Genomic DNA, 22,900 nt, shown 5'->3' with positions numbered 1-22,900 from the left:
TTTTAATATGTTCAACAAAACTTCAGTGCAATGCTTTATGTTCCGTGATGGTAAGGCATTTGAATTGTTTACATATATATCACTTTAATAAGATTGGTTTTTAAAAAAATGTCAGTTTGACAACGCTACATTTTTGTCAATTTGCGAGTGACTTAGAGATTATGGACATGTGAGCTAATTATACTTGTATTATTCTTGCTAAGGAAGACTCCAAAGAGAGTCGAAACGTTCAAAATAAAGAAGACATCAATTCAATATCCGAGTACTGATTGTTCACTAAATAATTGTGCCGTTTATCATTGCTGACTCTCATTAGCCTATTATATTTATCTTTTTGTATTTTTCAAATTCGACAGTCCTAATATACATTAAATACGAAGCGCCACTATGGTCTGAGTGTTGAGATATTGAATTAATACATATATTCATATAAATGAATTAATTTCAGAAATGATAATTACGTGCCGATATGGTTGTCGGACTTTCAATCAATCTGAAATATTAATAATCCCCGCAAATTTTCCAAATTAATCTTAAAAAACTGTAATAAACTTATTGCGAAAAATATTGCCTCGGCTGAGAGTCGAACCCGGATCTCTTGCATTCCGTGCAAGCGTCCTGAGTCTTTAGACTACCGAGACCTTAGCAACCAACCATATCGGCACGTAATTATCATTTCTAAAATTAATTCATTTATATGAATATATATGTTGAATTCAACATCTCAACACTCAGACCGGCGCTTCGTATTTAAAGTAATGTTATTTAACATAAACGTCTTGTTTCCAATCTTATTGTTTAGTCCTAATATAATTATTGTTATAATTTAATTTATTTTATGATATTATTACAGTTTAATTGCGTTTATAAATTCGAAAATCAATTCAGCGCGCAGTTCGAATGACAAATAGTATATATACAAAGTGTTAGATGTACAAATAAGTTTCCGCCGTTTGACAAAAGACGGCACCACTAGCAAGCTATGGTTAAAATTGTCTGATGTAAAACATTATATTGTAAGGTTGGACATCTGTCAACATAACTTTGAAATACTAGCGATTTTGTATCAGCATCATATATTTTTTTGTGCGAAAATGCCGAGTTTTGAGCCGAATAAGCGTCATTTGCGGGAACTTTTTATTTACTTCTTTAATTTGAAGAAATCTGCAGCTGAGGCTTATCGATTGCATGTAGAAGCATATGGTGAGGCTGCCTTAAGTAAGAGAAGTTGTCGTGAATAGTTTCAAAAATTTAAGAACGGTGACTTTGACGTCGAAGGCAAAGAACGTAGCAGAAGGCCGAAAGTGTACGAAGACGCGGAATTGGAAGCATTATTGAATGAAGATTCATGCCAAACGCAAAAAGAATTTGCACTTACATTTTGACTTACATCAATAAAACATTATCATTCTTTCACAATAAATGCTTAATTTTTGATAAAAAACGGCGGAAACTTATTTGTACACCTATAATAATATATATACATGTATACGTATAAAGTATGTATAATTCACATTAAATTATTTAAGTATTAAAAATCCACTTTCGATTGTTATAGATATTTAATTCTGGTTCTTATTGGTTACGTTTACACAAATTTAGTTACGGAAAATTAAATAATATATGAATAAATGAGCGAGAAATAGGATTGACCAAAATTAAGGCAATTCCCGTCCTCAGTAATATCACTATAAAATTTATGAGAAGAAAATGTTGCTAATTAGATTCTTCTTCAGTTTCATGCAACATAAAATGCTTCTCGCTTTTCTCGATATAAATCATACTTTGTATGCGTTCCGAATAGATCGATCTTCACGCCTCGCGCAAAATAGACTGCTTTTTGTATTTTTTTTTTACATAGTTTTCTTACATTTTTTTCTTTATGTTTTTTTTAATATAACACCTATCGGCTCAGGCGTCAAATATCACATATGTACGTGCGCGTCAATAAGTCCGAGACCGGGAGCATATAATGCTGAGTAACGCTTCGAAAGTGAATGAATAATAAAAAAAATAACGAGACTATAAAATATAATTTTAATTTTGATAAAAACATTGTCAAAATCCAAAATACCACTGTTAATCGGAAATAAAAGTTGTAAATAGAATTAAAGTAAATGTGTTAGTTAATACGGAAAGTTTATTCTCTCCAATACGTGTTTGCCACAACTTTGCCCATACTCAAGATATAACAAAGACTAATAACCAGAGACGAAAGAAATTTAAAAGTAATTATAATTCGTTAATCGAATAGGAGCCAAGACTCCAATCCTCACGCCCGCCATGCTAACCATACTAAATATCCTCCAGAATGGTACACATATGCTACCTTGCTATGCTACAATGCAAAAAAAAACGTCTCAAAATTGAATTTTTTAACAAGATAATGATCCTAAACATCGCTTTAAATTTTCATATAAGAAAAAGTTAATTTTTACTGTTTATAATACTTATATCTAAATTCTAAACAGAATCGTAAGGTTTGTAATATATTCTTGTAAGGATTTTTAAGTGCTTATATCTTTATACAATATTTGTACAAACAGCTTCTTACTAGTAAAAGAAATCGTAGATTTCTTCAGATTTCTCATAAAATTTAAAAGAAATCGTAGATATTTACGAATCATCACGTCTTACGATATATACGCATAAAATTAGAATATCATAAATTCTTACAAGTTTTACTTCACAAGTCTTACGACTGTGCTCAGAAATTTGTTCAATTGACTCATTAATTTTAATATTGAAAGTTAGTTTACAATATTTTTTGTTTATAGTTAATTTTATATAATATGTAAATACGTGATATATGTAACATACCAAATGATAAAGTAATTTTGAAAAATATTGTCATAAGACTTTTGAGCGCTAGTATATGAGGAATTCCACGTCAAATGGGGCACTTTTGAAACATCATCATTTTAATTTTCTTTTTAATTAAATCGAATTCTGGCTGAGGTAATATTTTTCGCAATAAGTTCTTTACAGAATTAATTTAGGGGGAGGGGGGGGGGTTATTTCATATATAAGAATGTTGAATGTTTTGGTTCCTCTTCATATTTATATTATTAGTGTCTCAGACCGATTGTGGTTAATGTTTATTTCGGCGCATAGTCTGAGATAATTAAATTTAAATTAAGAATATATATTGTATTCATAACATTTAACTTTGACCGATCATTGGCTCTCTATCATATATATGCTGTTCATTTACACGGATCTTATCTTTTATTTTTTTTAATTTGCTGACATATTCTATAGATAAAAATATGAGACACGTGTTTCGCGAAAAAAATTTGAGATTTTTTTATGAAGTTATTCACGCTTGCAGAAATTCATAAAAAAATGTCACTTATACGAATATTCAAATTATTATATCGTCGAAACCATTAGTGCAAGAGACTTTTAAAGATTTTAAATTGTTTTATGGACAAATTACTTTTAATCTACAATTTTTATATAAATTATTTTCAATTTGTTTATAATTTTCATTAACATTTTTTATCATCAACTCACCGGTTTCTAAAAATATCATTATATTTCAATTATGAAGTAATCCTACAAATTTCAAAATGAAACTCGAATGGACTGTATAGATAAAAAATTTTGTTGTGTGACGGCGCATATATGCATACATGCAGGACGTAGTTTACAGGGATAGTACAGGAACAATAGGTTAAATAAAAAAGGCATAATACTTAAATTAGTGAATCAAATGCATTTTTTTTTGCATACATTCACAAAAGTTAACGTAGTAGCTAATGATGTGATTTTCATTTCAATTTTGCCCTTATGTTTTGGAATAAATGAATAGTACATTAAGATATCGGAAATCATCTTGGCTTTCTCAAAACGTTTATGAAGTTCACGAGTTTTTATTTTATATTCTTGAATTGAAAAAAATGTTGTATTAATTTAACATTTTCAACGTTTTGTTAACCCACAAAAAATTTGTCAGTGGTATTTATAGGGTTATTTACATTCTGCAAACTGGCCTTTACTGCTAATTCTTTTATTGTATCTCCTAAACCGTTGCAAAATCCTTTTCCATGTAACGTGGCGAAAAAGTGCCATTCGGCATTTACATTAAAATCATACAATCTATTGTTCCTATACTATCCCTATAAACTATGTCCTGCATATATGCGAAACCGCGCCGTCACAACAGAATTTCTTATTTATATAAGTCCATTCGAGTTCCATTTTGAAATTTGCAGGATTACTTCATAATTAAAGTGGGAATATGATGATATTTTTAGAAAACTGGTGAGTTTATCATAAAAAATATTAATAAAAATTATAAACAAATAAAAAATAATTTATTTATTTAAAAATAGTAAATTAAAAATAACCTATGAACAATTTAAGTCTTTAAAATCGACTTTTTGCATTTTTTGTATGACTAATGGTTTCGACGATATAATAATTTGAATATTCGCATGAGTGACGTTTTTTTATGAATTTCTGCGATTTACAAGAGTAAATAACTTCACAAAAAAATCTCAAATTTTTTTGTATCTCATATTTTTATTTGTAAAATATGTCAGTAAATTTAAAAAAAAAATGATGATGTTTCAAAAGTGCCTTATTTGACGTAGAAGGCCTCATATAATGTAAAGGTGTTCTGTGCTACATCTAATTCGATTGATTGATGAATTATAGGTAAATGGAAACAGGTCACGGTTTGCTTCTTCGCAGATGTCAATAATTTTTGATATGCTTGCTCGTATACCTAACTCATATATCCTATTCTAACTCAACGGCTCATGTTACTAATGCTCTAATTTCCGTTTGTCAAAATGACAAACGATTTCACAACATACACGCCCTTTTTACCTTTATATTAATTTTTGCAATGAGGAAACTGTTTTTAACGCAATTTTGTAATTATAATATTTTCTATACTGATTTTCTATACTATTTTCTATAGATGAAATGCTAATTAAATAATGGTATAGTAAGAAATAATAAAATTTAACTTTATTTTTGCTTTTGCAGCTATTTTCGTGTGCATTCAGTTATGTATTAACGTATCTCCCAAAATAATCGTCAAATAAATAAAATTAAGTTATGTAGAGTGTCTTTCTGTTAATTAAGTTGGTAAAATTGACGCATAAGACATCCTTATTTTTCAAAGTTTTTTATGAAATATTTTAAAGATGTTTCTTAAAGAACTTTTAGATTTTAAAGATTAAAATTGTCTTGTACGTCAACTTCATACTCTCTATTCATTGAATAATCAAAAATAATTGTAAAATTTGCAAAATAGTAGAGAACTTTTCGATTCAGGTTAGTCACTTTACGAGCACTATGTCAATATTTAAGGGATATTTACCTTGTCTACTTTATAATAATATTTTCTTATATAAATTGTTTGACATAATAATGCTGTAATATATCATTTTTGTGCGAATAATTTTTTGTCCTTTCATAAATAACAAATCTTATAATTTATAAAATAATTATGTCATGAAATAAATACTTCAGTACTATAACTATAACTAATTAATGATAATTATAGTTTCAAAAAGAATTGAATGTAGAAATATAAAAAGCTTGTACAATATTTTGTTGTAATTATGAATTAAAAAGACTATATATTAATTCTAGTATACTGTTTATATAATTGTTGAAATAATTCATAGTTTTAAATTATAAATATCTAATTAATTCAGGAATTTGAAAGATTATATAAAATTCTATTAGTATAAAATCTATTTAAAATTATCTAAAAAATTATATTATCTTTTTAGTTCTCTGTATGTATACTTATAAATAGAAAATAATTAGTTAAAAATCTGTACCTTAATTGTCTTTTCAATTTTTTCAAAATTAAAGTTATTTAACAATTTTTAATTTCATTATACTTTACATAATTAAAAAACTTTTGAAAGCATAACAATATTTACGACAACTCACATACCATTTCCATTCCTGGTTTTCTTTTATAGTGAGCGTGAAAATACCCTCGAAGAACAGCAACAAGATAGGGCAGCTCAGGTACCAAAAATACGGATTTCTTTTGAAAGTCGTTACCTGCCAAATAGCGATGAAACCATGCGATGCAAATACCAAACGCGTAATTATTGCCTTTATGGTTGCCAAAAACTTTGCCATAGCCGATAGTACTTTTTATAATTTGTACATATTTCGAGAAATAAATAAAACAAAATTGTAATCTTTCATGTCACTCACGTTAACTGTACATACACATTTATAATTCCGCCACTAAAATTTGGCCATATATTTTTAAAAAGAAGTTATAATTACGATATTTGTTATTATGAGTAAAATTAAACATACAAGAAAGTATTCAGGGAAGACATAGCGTCAAAAGCACAGTTCTCTACAGACTAGTACAAACTTTCTACAATCGATGCGCACATGCGCCGATTGGATCATCCAAACTGGAAGAGAAACGCAGATCCTTCCTTAGATTTTTTTTTTCTGCAAGTAGGATCATTAAAAAAGTATTAAAAAATTCTACATAAAATTTTCTGAATAATGATTTAATCTATAAAAATTGTTGACGATACTAGCAAATGCAATTATTAAATATTATGCAATTTACATACTAGTTATTATTTAAATACACATGTAATTCTAATTCGATCCTATTAAAATCATTATTTCTCTCATTATTATTATTTGAAAAATATGTAGTAATATAAAAAGTCATAATTTGATCAATAAATGTGTAAACATTTAAAATATACATATCCTACAGTAGATAACAATTCGTGAGGACTTATATTGTCCTCACATCATGCCTTGCGTGCAGAAATGTCAACGTCTTATAAGTTAGCAGAACAAAGTGGACAGAATCAAACTAATATTTGTTGCTCATTTATTGCTAAAAAGCAACACAAATTTGTTTATAATAAATAATTTTTTTTTTATTAGGCATAATATAACAATTAAATTTATTTCTAAAGTTGCTCCCAAAAAATGTAATGAAAAAGTATGTTAACGTATTTTTTAAAAATCAAAATAGTTACCTTTTTACTTTAAATTTATAATAAAAAATTATTAATTTGGTTACTATTTTAGAATAATTGTCGTTAACAATAACAATTTACGTTTTTAATGTAATTTCAGATTCTAAAGTCAATTTGTTGAAATTGTACGTATACTTGATTTAAATATAAGAAATAATCTGTTATAATTAGAATAAGAAGATTGGAAGACAGGTCGATCGAGCAAAAATAAGTTATATATGATAATTTATTACGATAATTTATTAATACATTAAAATCATTAAAAAAAATTAGAAATTAAAAAAAATTCTATATAGAGCGTTTCGACTTAACTCAGTCCTCTTCAACCACTTAGACCACAATAAAAATTATAAATTAATCACAATAAAAAAAAAATTAAATGTTGGAAAAACCATAAAGGAAAGAAATCATATCAATAATTGAATAATGACATTATAAACAATGATATAATATTAAAGTAATAAATTTTATTTTGGTAAAAATAAGAAAATGCAGTACTAAAAAGTTGATAAAAAATTCTGAAAAATTTTCAGAGTTCTATGAGAAGAAAATAAATGATTTTTGTCTCTTGTAGTGTATTTATAAAGTTGATAGTATTTGTGTAAAAAATTATTCAATATCAATATTTGACAATTTTTAGTAATTAATATCTCGTTAATTATTGCTTAAACTGCAAAATGGTAGATGACTTTTCGACTCGGTTCGATTCACTCTACCTGCTCACGATGGGTGAAATATGTTAAAATCATCCTGTACAGGATGTTTCAGAAATCGTTAACCAAACTTTAGAAGCATTTTCCACTCATTGTAAGGATGAAAAAAAGTCATGTAAACATGAGTTTGGAAATGCTTCCTTTCCAAATTATAAACATTTTTTTATTTTATACTTACATTTATATTTTATTTTATATACTTATATCTATATTTTATTTTATATTTGTATCTATTTTTTATTTTACTTATATTTATTTTTTACTTATATCTATATTTTTATTACAAAAATTGCTGGAAATAATTTCTTTCCGCATCAATGCATGCTTCGCATTGACGTCGCATAGATTGTTGAAGATGTTCAAAAATTCTTGGAGTATTTCGTATTTTTTAATACGCAGCGATAATACGATTTCGGAGTACTTCTATAGTAGCAACAGGAATAATATCATACATGAAGATCTTAAGATCTTCTCATAAATAAAAATCCAAAGGATTCAAATTGGAAGAACATACAGAGCAAGCAATGGATCTCCCTCTACCAATCTATCTGATATTGATGTAATTATTATTTAGAAACTCTCGAGCAGTGCGACTGAAATGTGCTGGAACTCCATTATGCATGAACAACATTTGATTGCGTAATGAAACGTCTTCTAATATTAGAGGGAGTTGCATTTCCTAAAATTATCTGTAGTTGTTACCATTAAGTGGCAGAAAAATCGATACAAGAAGGAAATCTCCAATAATACCAGCCTATACATTGCACGAAAACTTATGCTGATACTGAGATTCAATAATACCATGCGGATTTTTGTATGTACCATAGATAATTATTATAATTTGTTATATATTATATTCTGCGAAAAATTTGCTTCGTCCGTGAAAAGTATCAACACTTCAAAATTGAGAAAAGTACACTGTTACAAATACACAGCAAAAATACTCGTGATGGATAATCCGCTGGTAAGAGAGCTTGTACTCATTGTATGTGATAAGAATGCAAAAGAACTTCATTTAATATTCTCCATACAATTGAAAAAGAAACGTTTTGTATTTCTAATGTAATCTGTCTCGTACTAAGTCTTGGATTTTCTGTGACTTATCTAATCACTTGCTCTTCGATTGTAACTGCTCGAATGATTCTGTTTCATCCTCAATTAACTGTATTGAGTAAGAAAGATCCTGTTTCCCTAAGTCGACGATGAACTGAAGGTATTTATAGCAGGGCATCGTCTTTGAGGAAAGATTTGTTGATAGAGATGTTGAGCTTCTCCGCAATTTCCCTTAGCTTGGCCGTACATATAGTGGATATCTGCCAATTAGATGTTAGAATAAGCTGCCATGTTGATGAATACTATTTTCACTCTTAAAAAATTAAATAAAGACTGATTCCAATTCCATACAGATCTATCTAATAATTCTTTGTTTATTTTATAAGGTGAATGAAAGTACAATTCATGAAATGTTAAAGGGAGACATATCGTCCAACGTAAATACATACAATTAAATAAGAAATATTTATAACTTAAAAAGGAAGCAGTTCCGAACCCATGTTTATACTTTTTTTTCATCCTTACAATGAGTGGAATATGCTCTTAAAGTTTGGCCAATTATTTCTGAAACACCCTGTATATAATATGTATGAATACTATATATACTATATATGTAGTTCTTTAATTGCGCTAAAAAGCATGTCGAAATGATTTTTCGATCTTGAAACGTAAACTTTACTAATATCACACGAGTTAAATTGAACAGCAATTTAACAATTCGTATATAAATTCATGCAGAATTATACAAGCACTTAATCCAACTAGATTATTTACTTCCTATGAGTTGCGTTCCTACATGTATAGTCCTACTAAATTTAATATTTAATATCCAACAATGAGATATAAAAGGCTAATAAGAGTCAAAAAATTTAATAAAATTCCATTATTCGTTTAACATAATTAAAGATAGAAATAATAATTAAAGATAGAAATAATAAATCAAACTATAGAAAATACAAAAGTTAAAACGCTAGAATACAATTACATATATGTTTCGACCTTATATTTAGGCCCTCTTCAAATGTATAAAAAATTTTTTTATTACCAGACATAGTATATAATACATTATTCAAAAATTAAGAAAGCGACTGTTTCGTTATATACAATTAGATGAGAGTTAAAACAGAGAAAATGGAAAATTGCTCGTCAAACGATTGGTTGACCAATTGCGAAAATTTCTCGTTATTCTCGGAATTAGTTGCTCATTTCAAACAGAATTCTGAGGCGATCCTCACTACCACTCGAGACTCGGCGGCCAAGTCCACGTGACGCTGTGCCCCAGGAGCGTCGCGATATAAAAAGTATGCTGGGAGCATATCTTCTGACAAATATCATTAAAATATTTTCTTTCCTACATGATTTTTATTTTAATATTTAAATTTTTTATTATTAACATATTATATGTATATTCTACAATAATATAATAAGCAATAATATATAATAGTAAGCAATTATTATAATACTGTAATTACGTCGTAATTACAGTATTATAATAATTGCTTACTATATTATTGTAGAATATAAACATAAAATGTTAATAATAAAAAATTTAAATATTGAAATAAAAATCATGTAGGAAAGAAAATATTTTAATGATATTTACCAGCATTTGGCAGCATGAAGATATGCTGCCAGCATACTTTTTATTACGCTCCTGGGGCACAGCGTCACGTGGACTCGGCCGCCGAGTGGTAGTGGGGGTCGCCTCAGAAATTTGCCCGAAATGATCAACTAATTCCGAGCACTGTTCTAGAGAAAACATAAAGAAACAAAGAAACGTTATAAGTTATCAAAATTAAAATTTTTTTTAGCGCAAGCATCTCTTTGGTAAAAACTCATCTCATAGTCCGATTATTGAGAAAAACTATGTTAGTCTTATAAAAAAAAAACGTTAAATTTCGATGTTAAAAGCGATGAAAAAATGAATATCACATTATAGGCGTGTAACGTCCAATGTATAAAAAATAAAATAAAAAGCAGCGAAAAACGTCTAACATTCTCGACGGATTCGACTATACTGCGATAAATCTTGGCAATGCAAATATTGTTTATTATTGAAATGTATAATTTGTGATGACCTTCTGTGTCTGTTTGTAGATTAAGACTATTATTCTGTTTTTTAATGTTAAGTATCTCTGAGACAAGGCGCTTATTGTAAATCGATTCTTCATCCAAGATTTGAATATTACTTCAATCAAAATCATGACCCAATTGCGATTGATGATCCGTTATTACCGATTTAGAGCCGGTATTCCAACATATATGATTTTGATGTTCTGAAATCCGAGTTTTCAGCTTTCTTCCCATTTGTCCCACGTAAGATGCACACAGTCATTGCAGTTTATCTTATAAACAACATGAGACTTCGCGAAAGAGTCCAAAAGATTTTTATGTACTTTGATAAATTTCTTTAATTTGTTTGTATTATAATAAGAGACCTTGATATCATTTCTATTGAATTGTTTGAATTTTTCTGTTAAAATCGATACATAAGGCATAGTGAACCAAGATGGATTAATAGATTCTTTATTATTCACTAAATTATTAGTTTTAGATGTCTTTTTCCGAGTGATATCCTTGATTCTATTATCAAAAATGAATTTAAGTGGAAAATCGTTTTCTATCAAAATATTTATGATAAGAGTAATATTTTTTTTAATATTATTATGAAAAATTGAATCCGACAACAATAGAACTCTATCTACTAAATTAAAAATTATGCCTTTCTTTTGGGACATCGGATGGTATAGAGAAAAAATTTAAAAATCCTGAAAATGTGGGTTTATGATACCAATCAAACATTAAATGATTGTCTTTAATGATAATAGAAACATTCAGAAAATTTAACCAATCATCCCCGACTTCCATGATAAATTGTAGACGAGGATGAAACGAATTGAACGCGTTGAGAAAAGAATCTATCTTAGAAACCGAAACCCCCGCGCATAAGTCGTTGACATATTAATAATAAAAAAGTACATTGTCTCTAAACAACATCAGCGGACCTTTCCAGTCTTTGCATTACCAAGTCCGATGAGAGACAGTGGAAAGCATGAACGTACCAAAATTTTAATTTTATAAATAATATTGTCAAATAAAAAAAAGTCGAATCGAGAACAAAACTAATTGCAGTCAGAAATTTTATTTTTGGAAGTCCACATTTTTTTGAAATATAAGTCAAAGTATTATTAATACAATCTACTGTCAAGTCTATTGGTATATTTGTAAAAAGAGATATCACATCTACAGAAATTAATTTGTAATTATCATTGAAGTAAATTCCTTTCAATTTATCAACTAGCTAAAAACTATCTTTAATATGACTCTCAGCTTTCGGAAGAGAATCATATAATATATTTTGTAAAAAGGATGCTAAAACATGTAACAGATTGTCAATAGATGAAACAATGATCCTAAAAGGGCAATTTTGTTTATGAATTTTAGGAAGTGCCTTGGGAAGAATCCCATCGCTGTATAAATATTTATATTTCGAGCCATCGATATAATTGCAAGTTTTTCACCTTAAGAGCAAAGCCCTGAGAGATGTGAGTTTCTTGGTGATCTTTTTTTATCACTGTATAAGTCTCTCTGTCATTCAACATATTGTTAACATTGCTGAGATAAAAATTTTTGTCTAACACAACAGTTACATTGCCTTTGTCAGCACGAATAAAGGTGATGTTGAGATAAGAAGATAAAAATTTTTTGGTACTCTTCTTCAATTCTAGTAATCTCTTTAGTAGGAGATAAATTAATCGGAGTAGAAACTATATTATTAAGGATGAGTATAGAGTGGTTCGTGATAGCGATCCTTTTATCTATGGGTAAGTTACGCACACTATACTCAATGCTTTTAATGCAATCAAACACAATGTTTCTTTTATTGGTTGTGAGCAAGGCAAAATTTTCACCCAACTGCAAAAAGCATTGAACTCAGACAAGAATATCCACAAACGACAATGAACCATTGTTTGCGGATTGCAGATAATGTAAGAGGCATATTAGAGAGAGGAAAAGAGTCAGGGTGTATAACCACTGGACAAGTTTGGTTTGTCGATACGTATGCCTTCGATGAAATCAAAATAGGTTTAATATTCATATGATCTTGTTTCCTTTTTTTATTAAAGAGTTTATTTTAGCATCTAGACGTCTCTTATCTTTAATATAGAAAAAGTAACAAGATTTTCCTTGAGTGTTCAAAAATTTATCACAAATCTCTGTTGGTAAAAGTCGCGATAAGCTGCCTACAAGATAGAAAAGATGCATTTTGTTAGCATGATTTTTTCTATGCGCATCATTAAGTTCTAAATATAATATTTTATGAATGATTCTTTATAACGGATAAATTTATGTTTAGATAATGAAACAAATCAATATTGGAATTTATCAATTTCTGTAAATATTGTAGAATGATCTTATTATTAATACAATATTTGAAGAATCTTATTTGTAAATTATTCTTAATAATAGATTTACGAAATTTTATCCATAGTTTGAGATTATTGACATGGTAACCAAAATGGTAATATATATATTTAAAGAACAGAAAAAATTGTCCACGCATTTTACAACCAGCGTAAAATTAGAATAAAAAACTTGAAGTAACGCATTATGAGTAAGCAAAACATCTTAGACGCTTAATGAGATCAAATGGCTTCAATTTCTTTTATAAACTCGCCAAGGTACAAGCGCGCCAATTAAACACTTTTATTTAATAACATTACTTTAAATCCGAAGCGCCACTACGGTCTAAGTATTAAGATGTTGAACTAATATATATATTTTTCAAACGAATGAATTAATTTCAGAAATGATAATTACGTATCGATATGGTTGTCGACATTAACGGAATTGATCTGAAATGTTAATAATCCCCCCAAAATTCCCCAAATTAATCTTAAAAAACTGTAATAAACTTATTGCGAAAAAACTTTTATTTAAATTAAATTACATTAAATTAAAGCCTAAATTAAATTAAACTAAACTATATGACTAACTTAAAGGCCTGATATGTATTTATCAATTGAGCAAATAAATGAGTTCGAAGCATAGATTATGTTCTCATCTATTGTTGCCATGAGATACTCGACAGGGTGAAGAAAAACCTCCGTTTCCCGACTAAAGACTCTCGAAGCGCAATTCTCTGTTCCGTAAAAGCGATACACTCCCAACACATGATTCGAGGTTTCGCTCACTCCACATCTCTAACGCACAGTGACAAATCAATTTTGCGGAATCAATATAAACTTGCCCTCAAGGCCGTATAATCTGATCTTGTTGATAGAAGCGATTGTCCTTCTTTTAACGCTATAATTTCTGAACCAAGTGTCTAGATTCCGACAGATAACTATTACAATAATTTGTACCTCGCGTCAACTCACTCATGGCCCACCCAGCCAATTTATTGTACATCCACTTCTCCCACAGATTCGAGAATTCAGCTGTCGGAATCCCTAACAGCGTATCGCTTCCAGAACTAATACGAGGGTAAGTCAATAAGTTCTTAAAAAATCAGTCAGAGAACACTCATGTCATGTCACATTATTTTTTGACAAGTAGTATCTTTCAACTGATTACTGTCAAATTTTGAGCGGAATTCATAGCGTGGTTTCATTTCTATATATAATTAAAGCGAATAACCTTTGTACTTTTTGCAAAATAGAAAAAAATGAGTTCCGTGCAGTGATCAAACATCTACATATGAAAGGTTTAACGCTGAAAGAAATCAAAGGCGAGTTGGATAATGTTCATAGCACATCTGCACCAGCGTTTGCGACTATATACAATTGGATGAATGAATTTAAACGTGGTTATACATTCACATGTGATGCACCTCGTTCGGGACGTCCAATTGAGGCTACTATGCCAGAAATCATCAATAAAATCCACGATATTATTTTGACTGATCGACGAGTGAAAGTGCACGAGCTTGTTGAGGCCACAGGCATATCACATGGCACAGTGATTTCAATTTTGCAGGAACAATTGGATATGAAAAAGCTATCGGTAAGATGGATGCCGCGTTTGCTCACTGTGGACCATAAGCGCAACCATGTGACAATTTTAAAACAATGTTTGGAGATGTTTCAACATAAAAAAGATGAATTTCTGCGTCGATTCATTACTGTGGACGAAACATGGATCTATTACTTCATACCCGAGACGAAGGAACAGTCAAAACAATGGACTTCACCGAGTGAACTAGTTCCGAAGAAGGCGAAGACCGTGAAATCGGCCGGAAAGGTGACGGCCAGTTTTTTGGGATGCATGTATAATTCATATCGATTATCTTCCGTCGAAGCAAAGGGTTAATAGCGATTACTACGCTGCCTTATTGGATCGTTTCAATATTTTAAAGAAAAAATATCCCCGTTTGGCGAAGAAGAAAGTGCTCTTCCATCAAGACAATGCACGAGTTCACACGTGCCCGGTGCACCGATGGCCAAATTCAATGAATTCCGCTACGAATTGCTTCCCCATCCAGCATATTCGCCTAGATTTAGCCTCCTGCAACTATTTCCTGTTTCCAAACCTGAAGAAATGGTTCGTAGAAAAGAGATTCATCATCAGAGAGCAGCTCATCGCCGAAACAGAGGCTTGAAGGGTTGGACAAATTATTTTATTCGGACGGTTTGAAAAAATTGAAAAATCATTGGATCAAGTGTATCGAACTGAAAGGAGACTATGTTGAGAAATAAAAATGAATCGATCAAAAAAAATGTGTTTTACTATGTTTTTCTAAAAACTTATTGACTTACCCTTATAGCATCTTTAGCTAACCTCTCCGCCCGTTCATTCCCCATAATCCCTATATGATTGGGTATCCATATAAATTTTTTCCATTAAGCCTTTATGCTCTTGTTTCTAACCAGATACAAGATTTTAACTTTGATGTTCAATATAAGATGTGAAGTATTACAATGATTAAAATATGCGCCGACCGTACTAAGAACCGATTTAGAATCGGGGAAAACAGCTAGCCTAGGCTATTTATACTTCTTCCAGTTCCAGGGCTGTAAGAATTGCCATAGCTTCGACACAATAAGATGAGACAAAACCGACGCATCTATATTTCTCAACAAGCAATCCGTCGTCACCCCAAAACCAGCATATTGGAATCCGCACGGGACTCGTCTATGAATAAACGCATTGCTGAATTAATCTTTTCCTTAAACACTTCATGGAAAATGGCATTAGTGTCATAACTACGTCCATCAAAAAGTTTTCAAAATTATCTTTAGGGCAGTACAGTAACAATGTCTCATACGGAACAGAAAAACATAGCGGGCAAACAACATCATGACTGAGAAGAAAATGCTTTTTACTCTCCACAACCGCATACGATAGCAACATTAGACACTGACCAATCCGGTGTATTATTGTAGCATCTTTAATACGCTTTCTTAGCGCTTCAAGCGCATCTAGCAGTTGATTTCTCGTATCCGTTGCTAACCTAGTAAAAAAATTTCTGTATAAATACTAATATCTTAGTGAAATAGGAAGTTTCTTAGCTTCACTCAAAATAACGTTAATGTGCTCTGTCCATACTCCATAACTGATCTCAAAGCCTGATACTGAATTTTATCAAATTGTGATGATAATTTGTTGGATAGATTATGTAGCAAAAATCCTCCATATTCCAGTCTGGATCTAATTAGGGCATGATAGATCATTCTCAACAGCCGTGAGTCAACCCACTATATATAACTGATGCATTTAATAATTCGCAAGACATATACATCGATTTTTAATGTAATTAATATATTCCGAGAAACTTTATCTTATATGAGTTAACAATTTTTATCCCTCTGATGTTGATGAAGTACGTCTTTCTCGATAGTTAATAGTGTTAATTGCCTAATCCGAATTTTCAACGCTTTGTTATCTTTACTAAATATACACAATTTAGTTTTTTTACATGGTAAGTCCAATTCCATCCAGCACATCAGAAACCTTCTACATCACATTTTCAATTCTGCTCAAACTTTCTTCTAATGGGGATTTTGACGAAAAAACACTCGTCATCTGCATATTGAATCAATCTGCATATTGAATCATTCTTGAGAATTGATAGTCTTTAAGTCCGCAACATATATTGCATATAGTAAAGGATACACTGCCCTGCGGCAGCCCTTTAAAAACTCAAAAAACCTTCTCGATCTCACCGTATTTGCACCACACCTGTCAACTAGATATTAGATTATATATAAAATGATAGGTTTATAGGAAGAATACCCATTATATATAAAACAGGTCATAGGGGGACGGACTTTCCGGCAGACTATCATCCTATCTGCCTGCTGGACGAGGAGGGGCAAACTGTTCGAGAGGGTTATCGCGATCCGCATCATCCGGCACCTCTCCCGGGAGGGAAGCATAAATCTCTCCGAAAGACAGTATGGCTTCCGCGAGGGCCGCTCCACGGTGAATGCGAGCTGCCGGGAGAGGAGGATGGTCGTGGAGGGTATCGTCGTTAGACATCGTCAATGCATTTAATACCTTCCCCTGGGGCCGTGTGAGGCAGGCGAAACACTTCCAGATACTCCCATATCTAGTAGCCTGGGACGTCGGTCATTTGACGCCTTGTGCGTTTCGATTCGTGATTTACCGAGTTCGAGTTTTACCGGCCCCACATAAGGTCGACTTGTTTTGATAAAGCACGAAGCTATCTAATTATTTGATTGCCTCAGGATCATGGATAAGCCAATATATTTTAGCCTTCGCAGGGAGAAAGATGATCAGGTTGAAAGCTTGGCCTCGGAGTTAGGCCCGGGGTCGGGTTGCTAAGCGATTCCTGTGAAGCGTCCCTTGGGAGTAACGTACCGACGGGGAGTAGCTTCCGAAGCACTGGCCGACTAATGTCGCGCGTGTAAGCGACGCAAATTGGGAACCTAGGCTACGAAGATCCGACCGATGATCGAGATCGGTATCGCGGAGACAGCAATTGCCACGCCCAGTCATGGGTAGGATTCGCGCAAATAGTGCTTGATAGCTACATGCTGGCTAGGGGCCTCTAACGAGTGAGCTGCGTTACATGCTCGGAAACCAGCCTGCATAGCTGGTAGAGCGTGGATAGTTGCTCGCTCCAACCAGAGAGTTGCATGTTGAGACCTACATCCCGCGAGCGCACTGGGAGTCTCGGCATAATCGTGACGCGCTGATTGGATGCGCTGATTCCAATCCCATGTTCATGGGAGCTGTGTGAGTTGAGCTTAAATGCAGGTATCGTACGTAAAACTCTTCTCTCTTCTGTTATCTGGCAGCCGTGATTGAGGATTATTTCCGAGAGAGGAAATTAGAGTTTACGACAGGAACGGTAGTAAGTGCGAGGTGACAGTGTCGCGCGAGATCCTTCAGGGATCCATCTTGGAGCCCTTAATTTGGGACTTAACGTATGTTGCCGTTCTTCGCACCGCCGAGAGACGAGATCGTGTGTTACGCGGATGACACACTAGTGATCGCGGCGAGGGATAGCTGGAGGAATGCGATGGGCAATGCGTGTTGTGCGACAGAACGCGTCAGTGACGGACCTAGGACTGGAGGTCCTCCAAAAGACAGAATGTATGTTTTTCCACAACGGGAGGCGCGGAAGGTCTTCTCCATCTTGGGTCCTGGTAAGAACGGTCCACGTCGGGGTGACTCCCATAATCAAATATCTGGGCCTTGATGGCCGATGGAACTTCAGCGAGCATTTCACGTCGCTGGCCCCTAGGGTGGGCAAAATGACGAACATGCTCACCCGTCTGATGCCCAACCTGGGCGGTCCGAATGACTTAGTATACAAAATGTACGCGGGTGCCGTCCTGTATCATGTACGGCGTCCAAGTGTGGGCGGGTGAGGCGGAGGGCAATGCTAAGGCCAGACGGACCTTGTACATGATAGTACAAGTGTACAGAAGAAACTTGTTCTCCGGCTTATCCGCGCGTACAGGACGGTGTCTCTCGCCGCGGCCACGGTCCTGGCGGGAGTGCTGCTGGCTGACTTATTGGCCGGTGCGCAGAAGGAAGCATATTCCCACGTCCGGGAGAAAGGGATCGCTCCGGCATCAAGTGTCATGGATGCGATTAAGATCCAGGAGAGATACCGTTCGTACGGCCATTGGGTGACCGCTTAACGGACTTCAGAGGCTGTGGCAACCGGACTATCGAAGTCTTCGCGCCCTGCCTACAGAGGTAGACTGATAGAGAGCGGACTGTCCTTTAGGATGATGACACAAGTATTCGGATGCTTCGATGAGTATCTGTGTCGTAGGAAAGGAGCCCACGGCACAGTGTGGCCGACTCGGTCATACCCGGGCAACATATCCGGAGGTATGTCCTCGATGAGAGACGCGCGCCGAGCTCTGGTCGCAGTGATTGGCGAGGACATCTCACTCTAGGACTTGATGCAGGCAATGCTCCGGAGCGAGAGAAGGCGGTGACCTCCTTCTGCGAGGAGGTAATGTCGCAGAAGGAGGCCGCTGAGCGAGAGTGCGAGCCGTGCGGGCGGGGCGCCCGCAGCGAGACCGCTGCGGATGGCGCGGATACTCACCCCCTTCTCGGAAAGGGGAGGCAGGGCAAGGCGCGAAGGCTCATGTGGTCCCCGGGTCCCTCTTGGCGGGCGACAAATGTTCGCTGGACGAACCCCTATTAGTACTGTAAACGGGGGAGCGAATGCAGGTCTCTCCCGTCAAACAGCAGTGTCCTCTTTCGCGTCGACGAGTCCCGCACCGAGTAGAGCTCCGCAGGCGTTATGACGGTGGCGGGGGGAGGACTGCGACCAGTCGCACTGAGTCTCTTGTTCGCGGCGACTGTCCTCCCCCCGATTCCTCGGCATGCGTGTTGAGTGAAAGGATCCGTTCCCTGCCGCCCTCGATAGGTGCAGTGTCTTTTTCCCACTGCGCGAGGAGGAAGATGGGGGCCGCCCTGCGAGCGGAGTATTCGTCAGGCGATCTCTGCCTTTCACAATAGGGTGGAGCGAGGGAGAGGTGGTATCCCCTCCTCGCTCGGTAGAGCAAGAGACTTCCCTCTCTCTCGGGTAGCGATCCGGGAGGTACCCATGGATTGGAGAGGGGATGGAGGGAATACCCCGGGCCATACCGCCCCCCCTCCCCCCAGGATAGAGTGAAAGCACGGCGAGGGGGGGGGGGGGTAGAATGCTTCACGCAGTCTCCCCGACTAACGCCTAGGTAGGGACACTCGGGCAGGCCTTAGTGGATGCAAATCCCACACTTACCCTCGTCCCCTCCTCGGAGGATGAGGGGAGTAGTGCGTAAGCATTTCCTCCTCGTCGCAAAAAAAGATCATATGGGGAATACCTATCTTCATAGTTTTTCAATCAGAACATCAAGAAGGATATATGCAACCTTGATATCGAGGAACGTTGTCATAACTAGTGAATCCGTCTGAAGAATCCGTCTTCGGAGAATATTAGTATAAAGAATTGCCAGATCAGTCATGCACATCCCCTGCGAAAGCCAAACTGCGAGTTAGGGAATTTATTTTCGGTTTCTAACCATCAGTTATTATTAGATTTGTTATGTAGTCATTCAAAAGAAATACAAAAAACGAAAAATTAGAGAATTATTAAAATTATTTGTCTGAATTTTAATTTTATTAACTTACATGTAAGCATAAAAAACCACAGCATAAGTTATAGTTTGTGATATTTAATTATTATTACATTAATTAAAACATTAAACGTTTCGGCCATCTTCAGTAATTCAGTAATATTCTTAAAACGCAAAGTTATATCTAGTTGACATTAAATTCAACAGTCAGGTGTTGTAATTAAATAAACGTGTTCTTTTCTACGTGAAGATGCTTCATACGAAATGTTACAACGTCAATTGTCATATTACGAAAAGTGTAGAACAAGAATTTCCAGATTCTGTTTTACAGCAAAAAACTAAACGATGAATCTCAAATACTTCTTTTGCACAATTAGAATTTTGTCGTGACATTATGTGTTGTTATTTAAAAAAAAAAAATAACAACACATAATGTCACGACAAAATTTTAAGAATATTATTGAATTACTGAAGATGGCCAGATTGTAGCCGAAACGTTTAATGTTTTAATTAATGTAATAATAATTAAATATCACAAACTATAACTTGTGCTGTGGTTTTTTATGCTCTTCTTTTCATATGTTTTTAAAATTATAATCACATTAGTTTTCAAGATATATTACATGTAAGCATTTCTCGTGACTCGACATAAAGGTCTCGTGATATCGACAGTCAGAGATAAAATGAGAGTCAAAATAATAAAGTCATGTAGTTATTGAAATAAAAATAAAAATAAGAACAAAGGGGAGAAGACAACGTCACAATTCCGTAAACAAATTCATATATAGTGAGTCTAAAGAGTATCATTCTGTAAATTCAAACTTTTTGTTGTTTTATACGAATCATTTCCGAAATCAATCTTTTATTAAGCATCCTTTCTTCTAATATCTTGACATTTTCCCATTCAAAATCATGCTGATAACTAATTCTATGTTCTGTTATTACGAAATATAGTGTTCCAAATTATGTGATTTCTATATTCATTTATGCGTGTCTTCAAACATCTATCTATTTGGCCCACATATGATGCTTCACAATCTGATCTATGATGATCTTAACAATCAATTTTATATACAACATATGTGTGAAATAGCTTGGGACGAACGTCTTTATGAACTCTCTAAGATTATTAATCCCTTTATATGCCATGTATATTAAGGTTTAAAAAAAAATTTTTTTTATCGTTTCTGATAAAAATGGTATAAAAGGGATTGTAAAAAACCTCTGATTAATTTTATCTTTGTTATTGTCCATTGTCTATAGGTATGTTATTACTGTCATTCTATTGTTTAAATTTTTTTGACAATCTATTTTTAATTGTGGAGAATATGAGTTTCAATGGACATCTATTGTTTAAAAGAATTTTAATTATTAATTTGAAATTCTCTTGATGGTAAATAGGATGGGACAAAAAAGAACTCTATTAATTAAATCAACGATTGTTCCCACTTTCTGACACAAAGGATGTCTGGAAAAATAATTTAAATAAAAAGTAAGTTTGTGATGCCAATTATGAATAAAAGAATTTCCTTTTTTAATTAAGCTAACATCAAGAAAATTTAAACAATTATATAAATATATAAATATATAAAAATATAAATACAAGGATTCTCAATCTTAAAGACAATAATTAGAAATTCAGAACAAAGCTAATGAGAGTCTGACACTGATGTAAGAGCGGTGAGTTAGAAGATACAGATAATACTTAAGTGTTGGCGGTTTTCTTCATTTATTGTATCACATTTATTGTATCGACTCACTTTGGAGTCATCTACAGTGAAAAAGTAGAATATAATACCTCGTTGGAAGTAAGTCACTCGCAGATTGACAGAAATGTAGTAATCAATACGCTACATAAATTATTACAATTGTATTGTTAGTTCAATTATTATTATAGTTCAATAATTAATAATCAGTAATAACCATAATGTGACTCACTTTAATAAGAAGTTTACAAACAATTCACAATTTTCATAAGATATAAATTAAAACAAATCGTTCCTCGGATTAACATCGTGTCAATTCATCTTAACGTGTCGTTTGGAATTGAACGTTACAAAGTGATAAGGGGACTTCTAAACAAGCAATAGTAATAAATAATAATAAAAGAGCCAACTATAACTAATTTAAATCTTAATATTATTTTAATATGTCTAATAAGGAAGCATACAAGTAATGCAAGCAATCTGTGTCTGTTTTTAAGTTAAGTCCATTCTTGGGCATGTATATATGAAGCATTTCTGAACATCACTAGGCGAGGGGGTGACGTCACAGGGAGAGAGGGAGGGATATGATATTACATGAGATGACGTCGCTAGGGGAAGGGAAGATGGATGACGTCACAAGAGGTGATGTCGCTAGGCGAGGGGAATGACGTCACAGAGGGAAGGGGATATGACGTCGCGTGGATGGCGTTGCGGAGGAACGAGGATGTCCCGGGTGCAGGAAATTGCGTAGTCGGAAATTACGTAGTGGAAAATTATGTAACAGATGTGTGCGAAAACTTACGTCCGCGTCGCGGTGAAGACATGGTGCGGGATCAATGGCCGCCGGGCGCGATCGACTATCACCGGACGCGGTCTGCTGC

General features: G+C 33.6%; 1 protein-coding gene across 1 annotated transcript; it reads left to right on the top strand.

Moving 5' to 3' along the window:
* The first annotated feature begins 18,258 nt into the window (after positions 1-18,258).
* LOC105142982 (uncharacterized) lies at positions 18,259-19,397 on the top strand. Its single transcript, XM_011050932.1, has 3 exons — positions 18,259-18,599; positions 18,696-18,867; positions 19,017-19,397. The coding sequence occupies exons 1-3, from the start codon at positions 18,259-18,261 to the stop codon at positions 19,395-19,397; spliced, it is 894 nt and encodes a 297-aa protein (XP_011049234.1).
* The last annotated feature ends 3,503 nt before the right edge of the window (positions 19,398-22,900 follow it).

The sequence above is a fragment of the Acromyrmex echinatior genome, chromosome 13 (assembly GCF_024713525.1).
Source record: "Acromyrmex echinatior isolate Ae372 chromosome 13, ASM2471352v2, whole genome shotgun sequence".
NCBI lineage: Eukaryota > Metazoa > Arthropoda > Insecta > Hymenoptera > Formicidae > Acromyrmex > Acromyrmex echinatior.
Note: the sequence above shows the minus strand (reverse complement) of the source record. Positions and strands in the feature narration are given on the sequence as shown.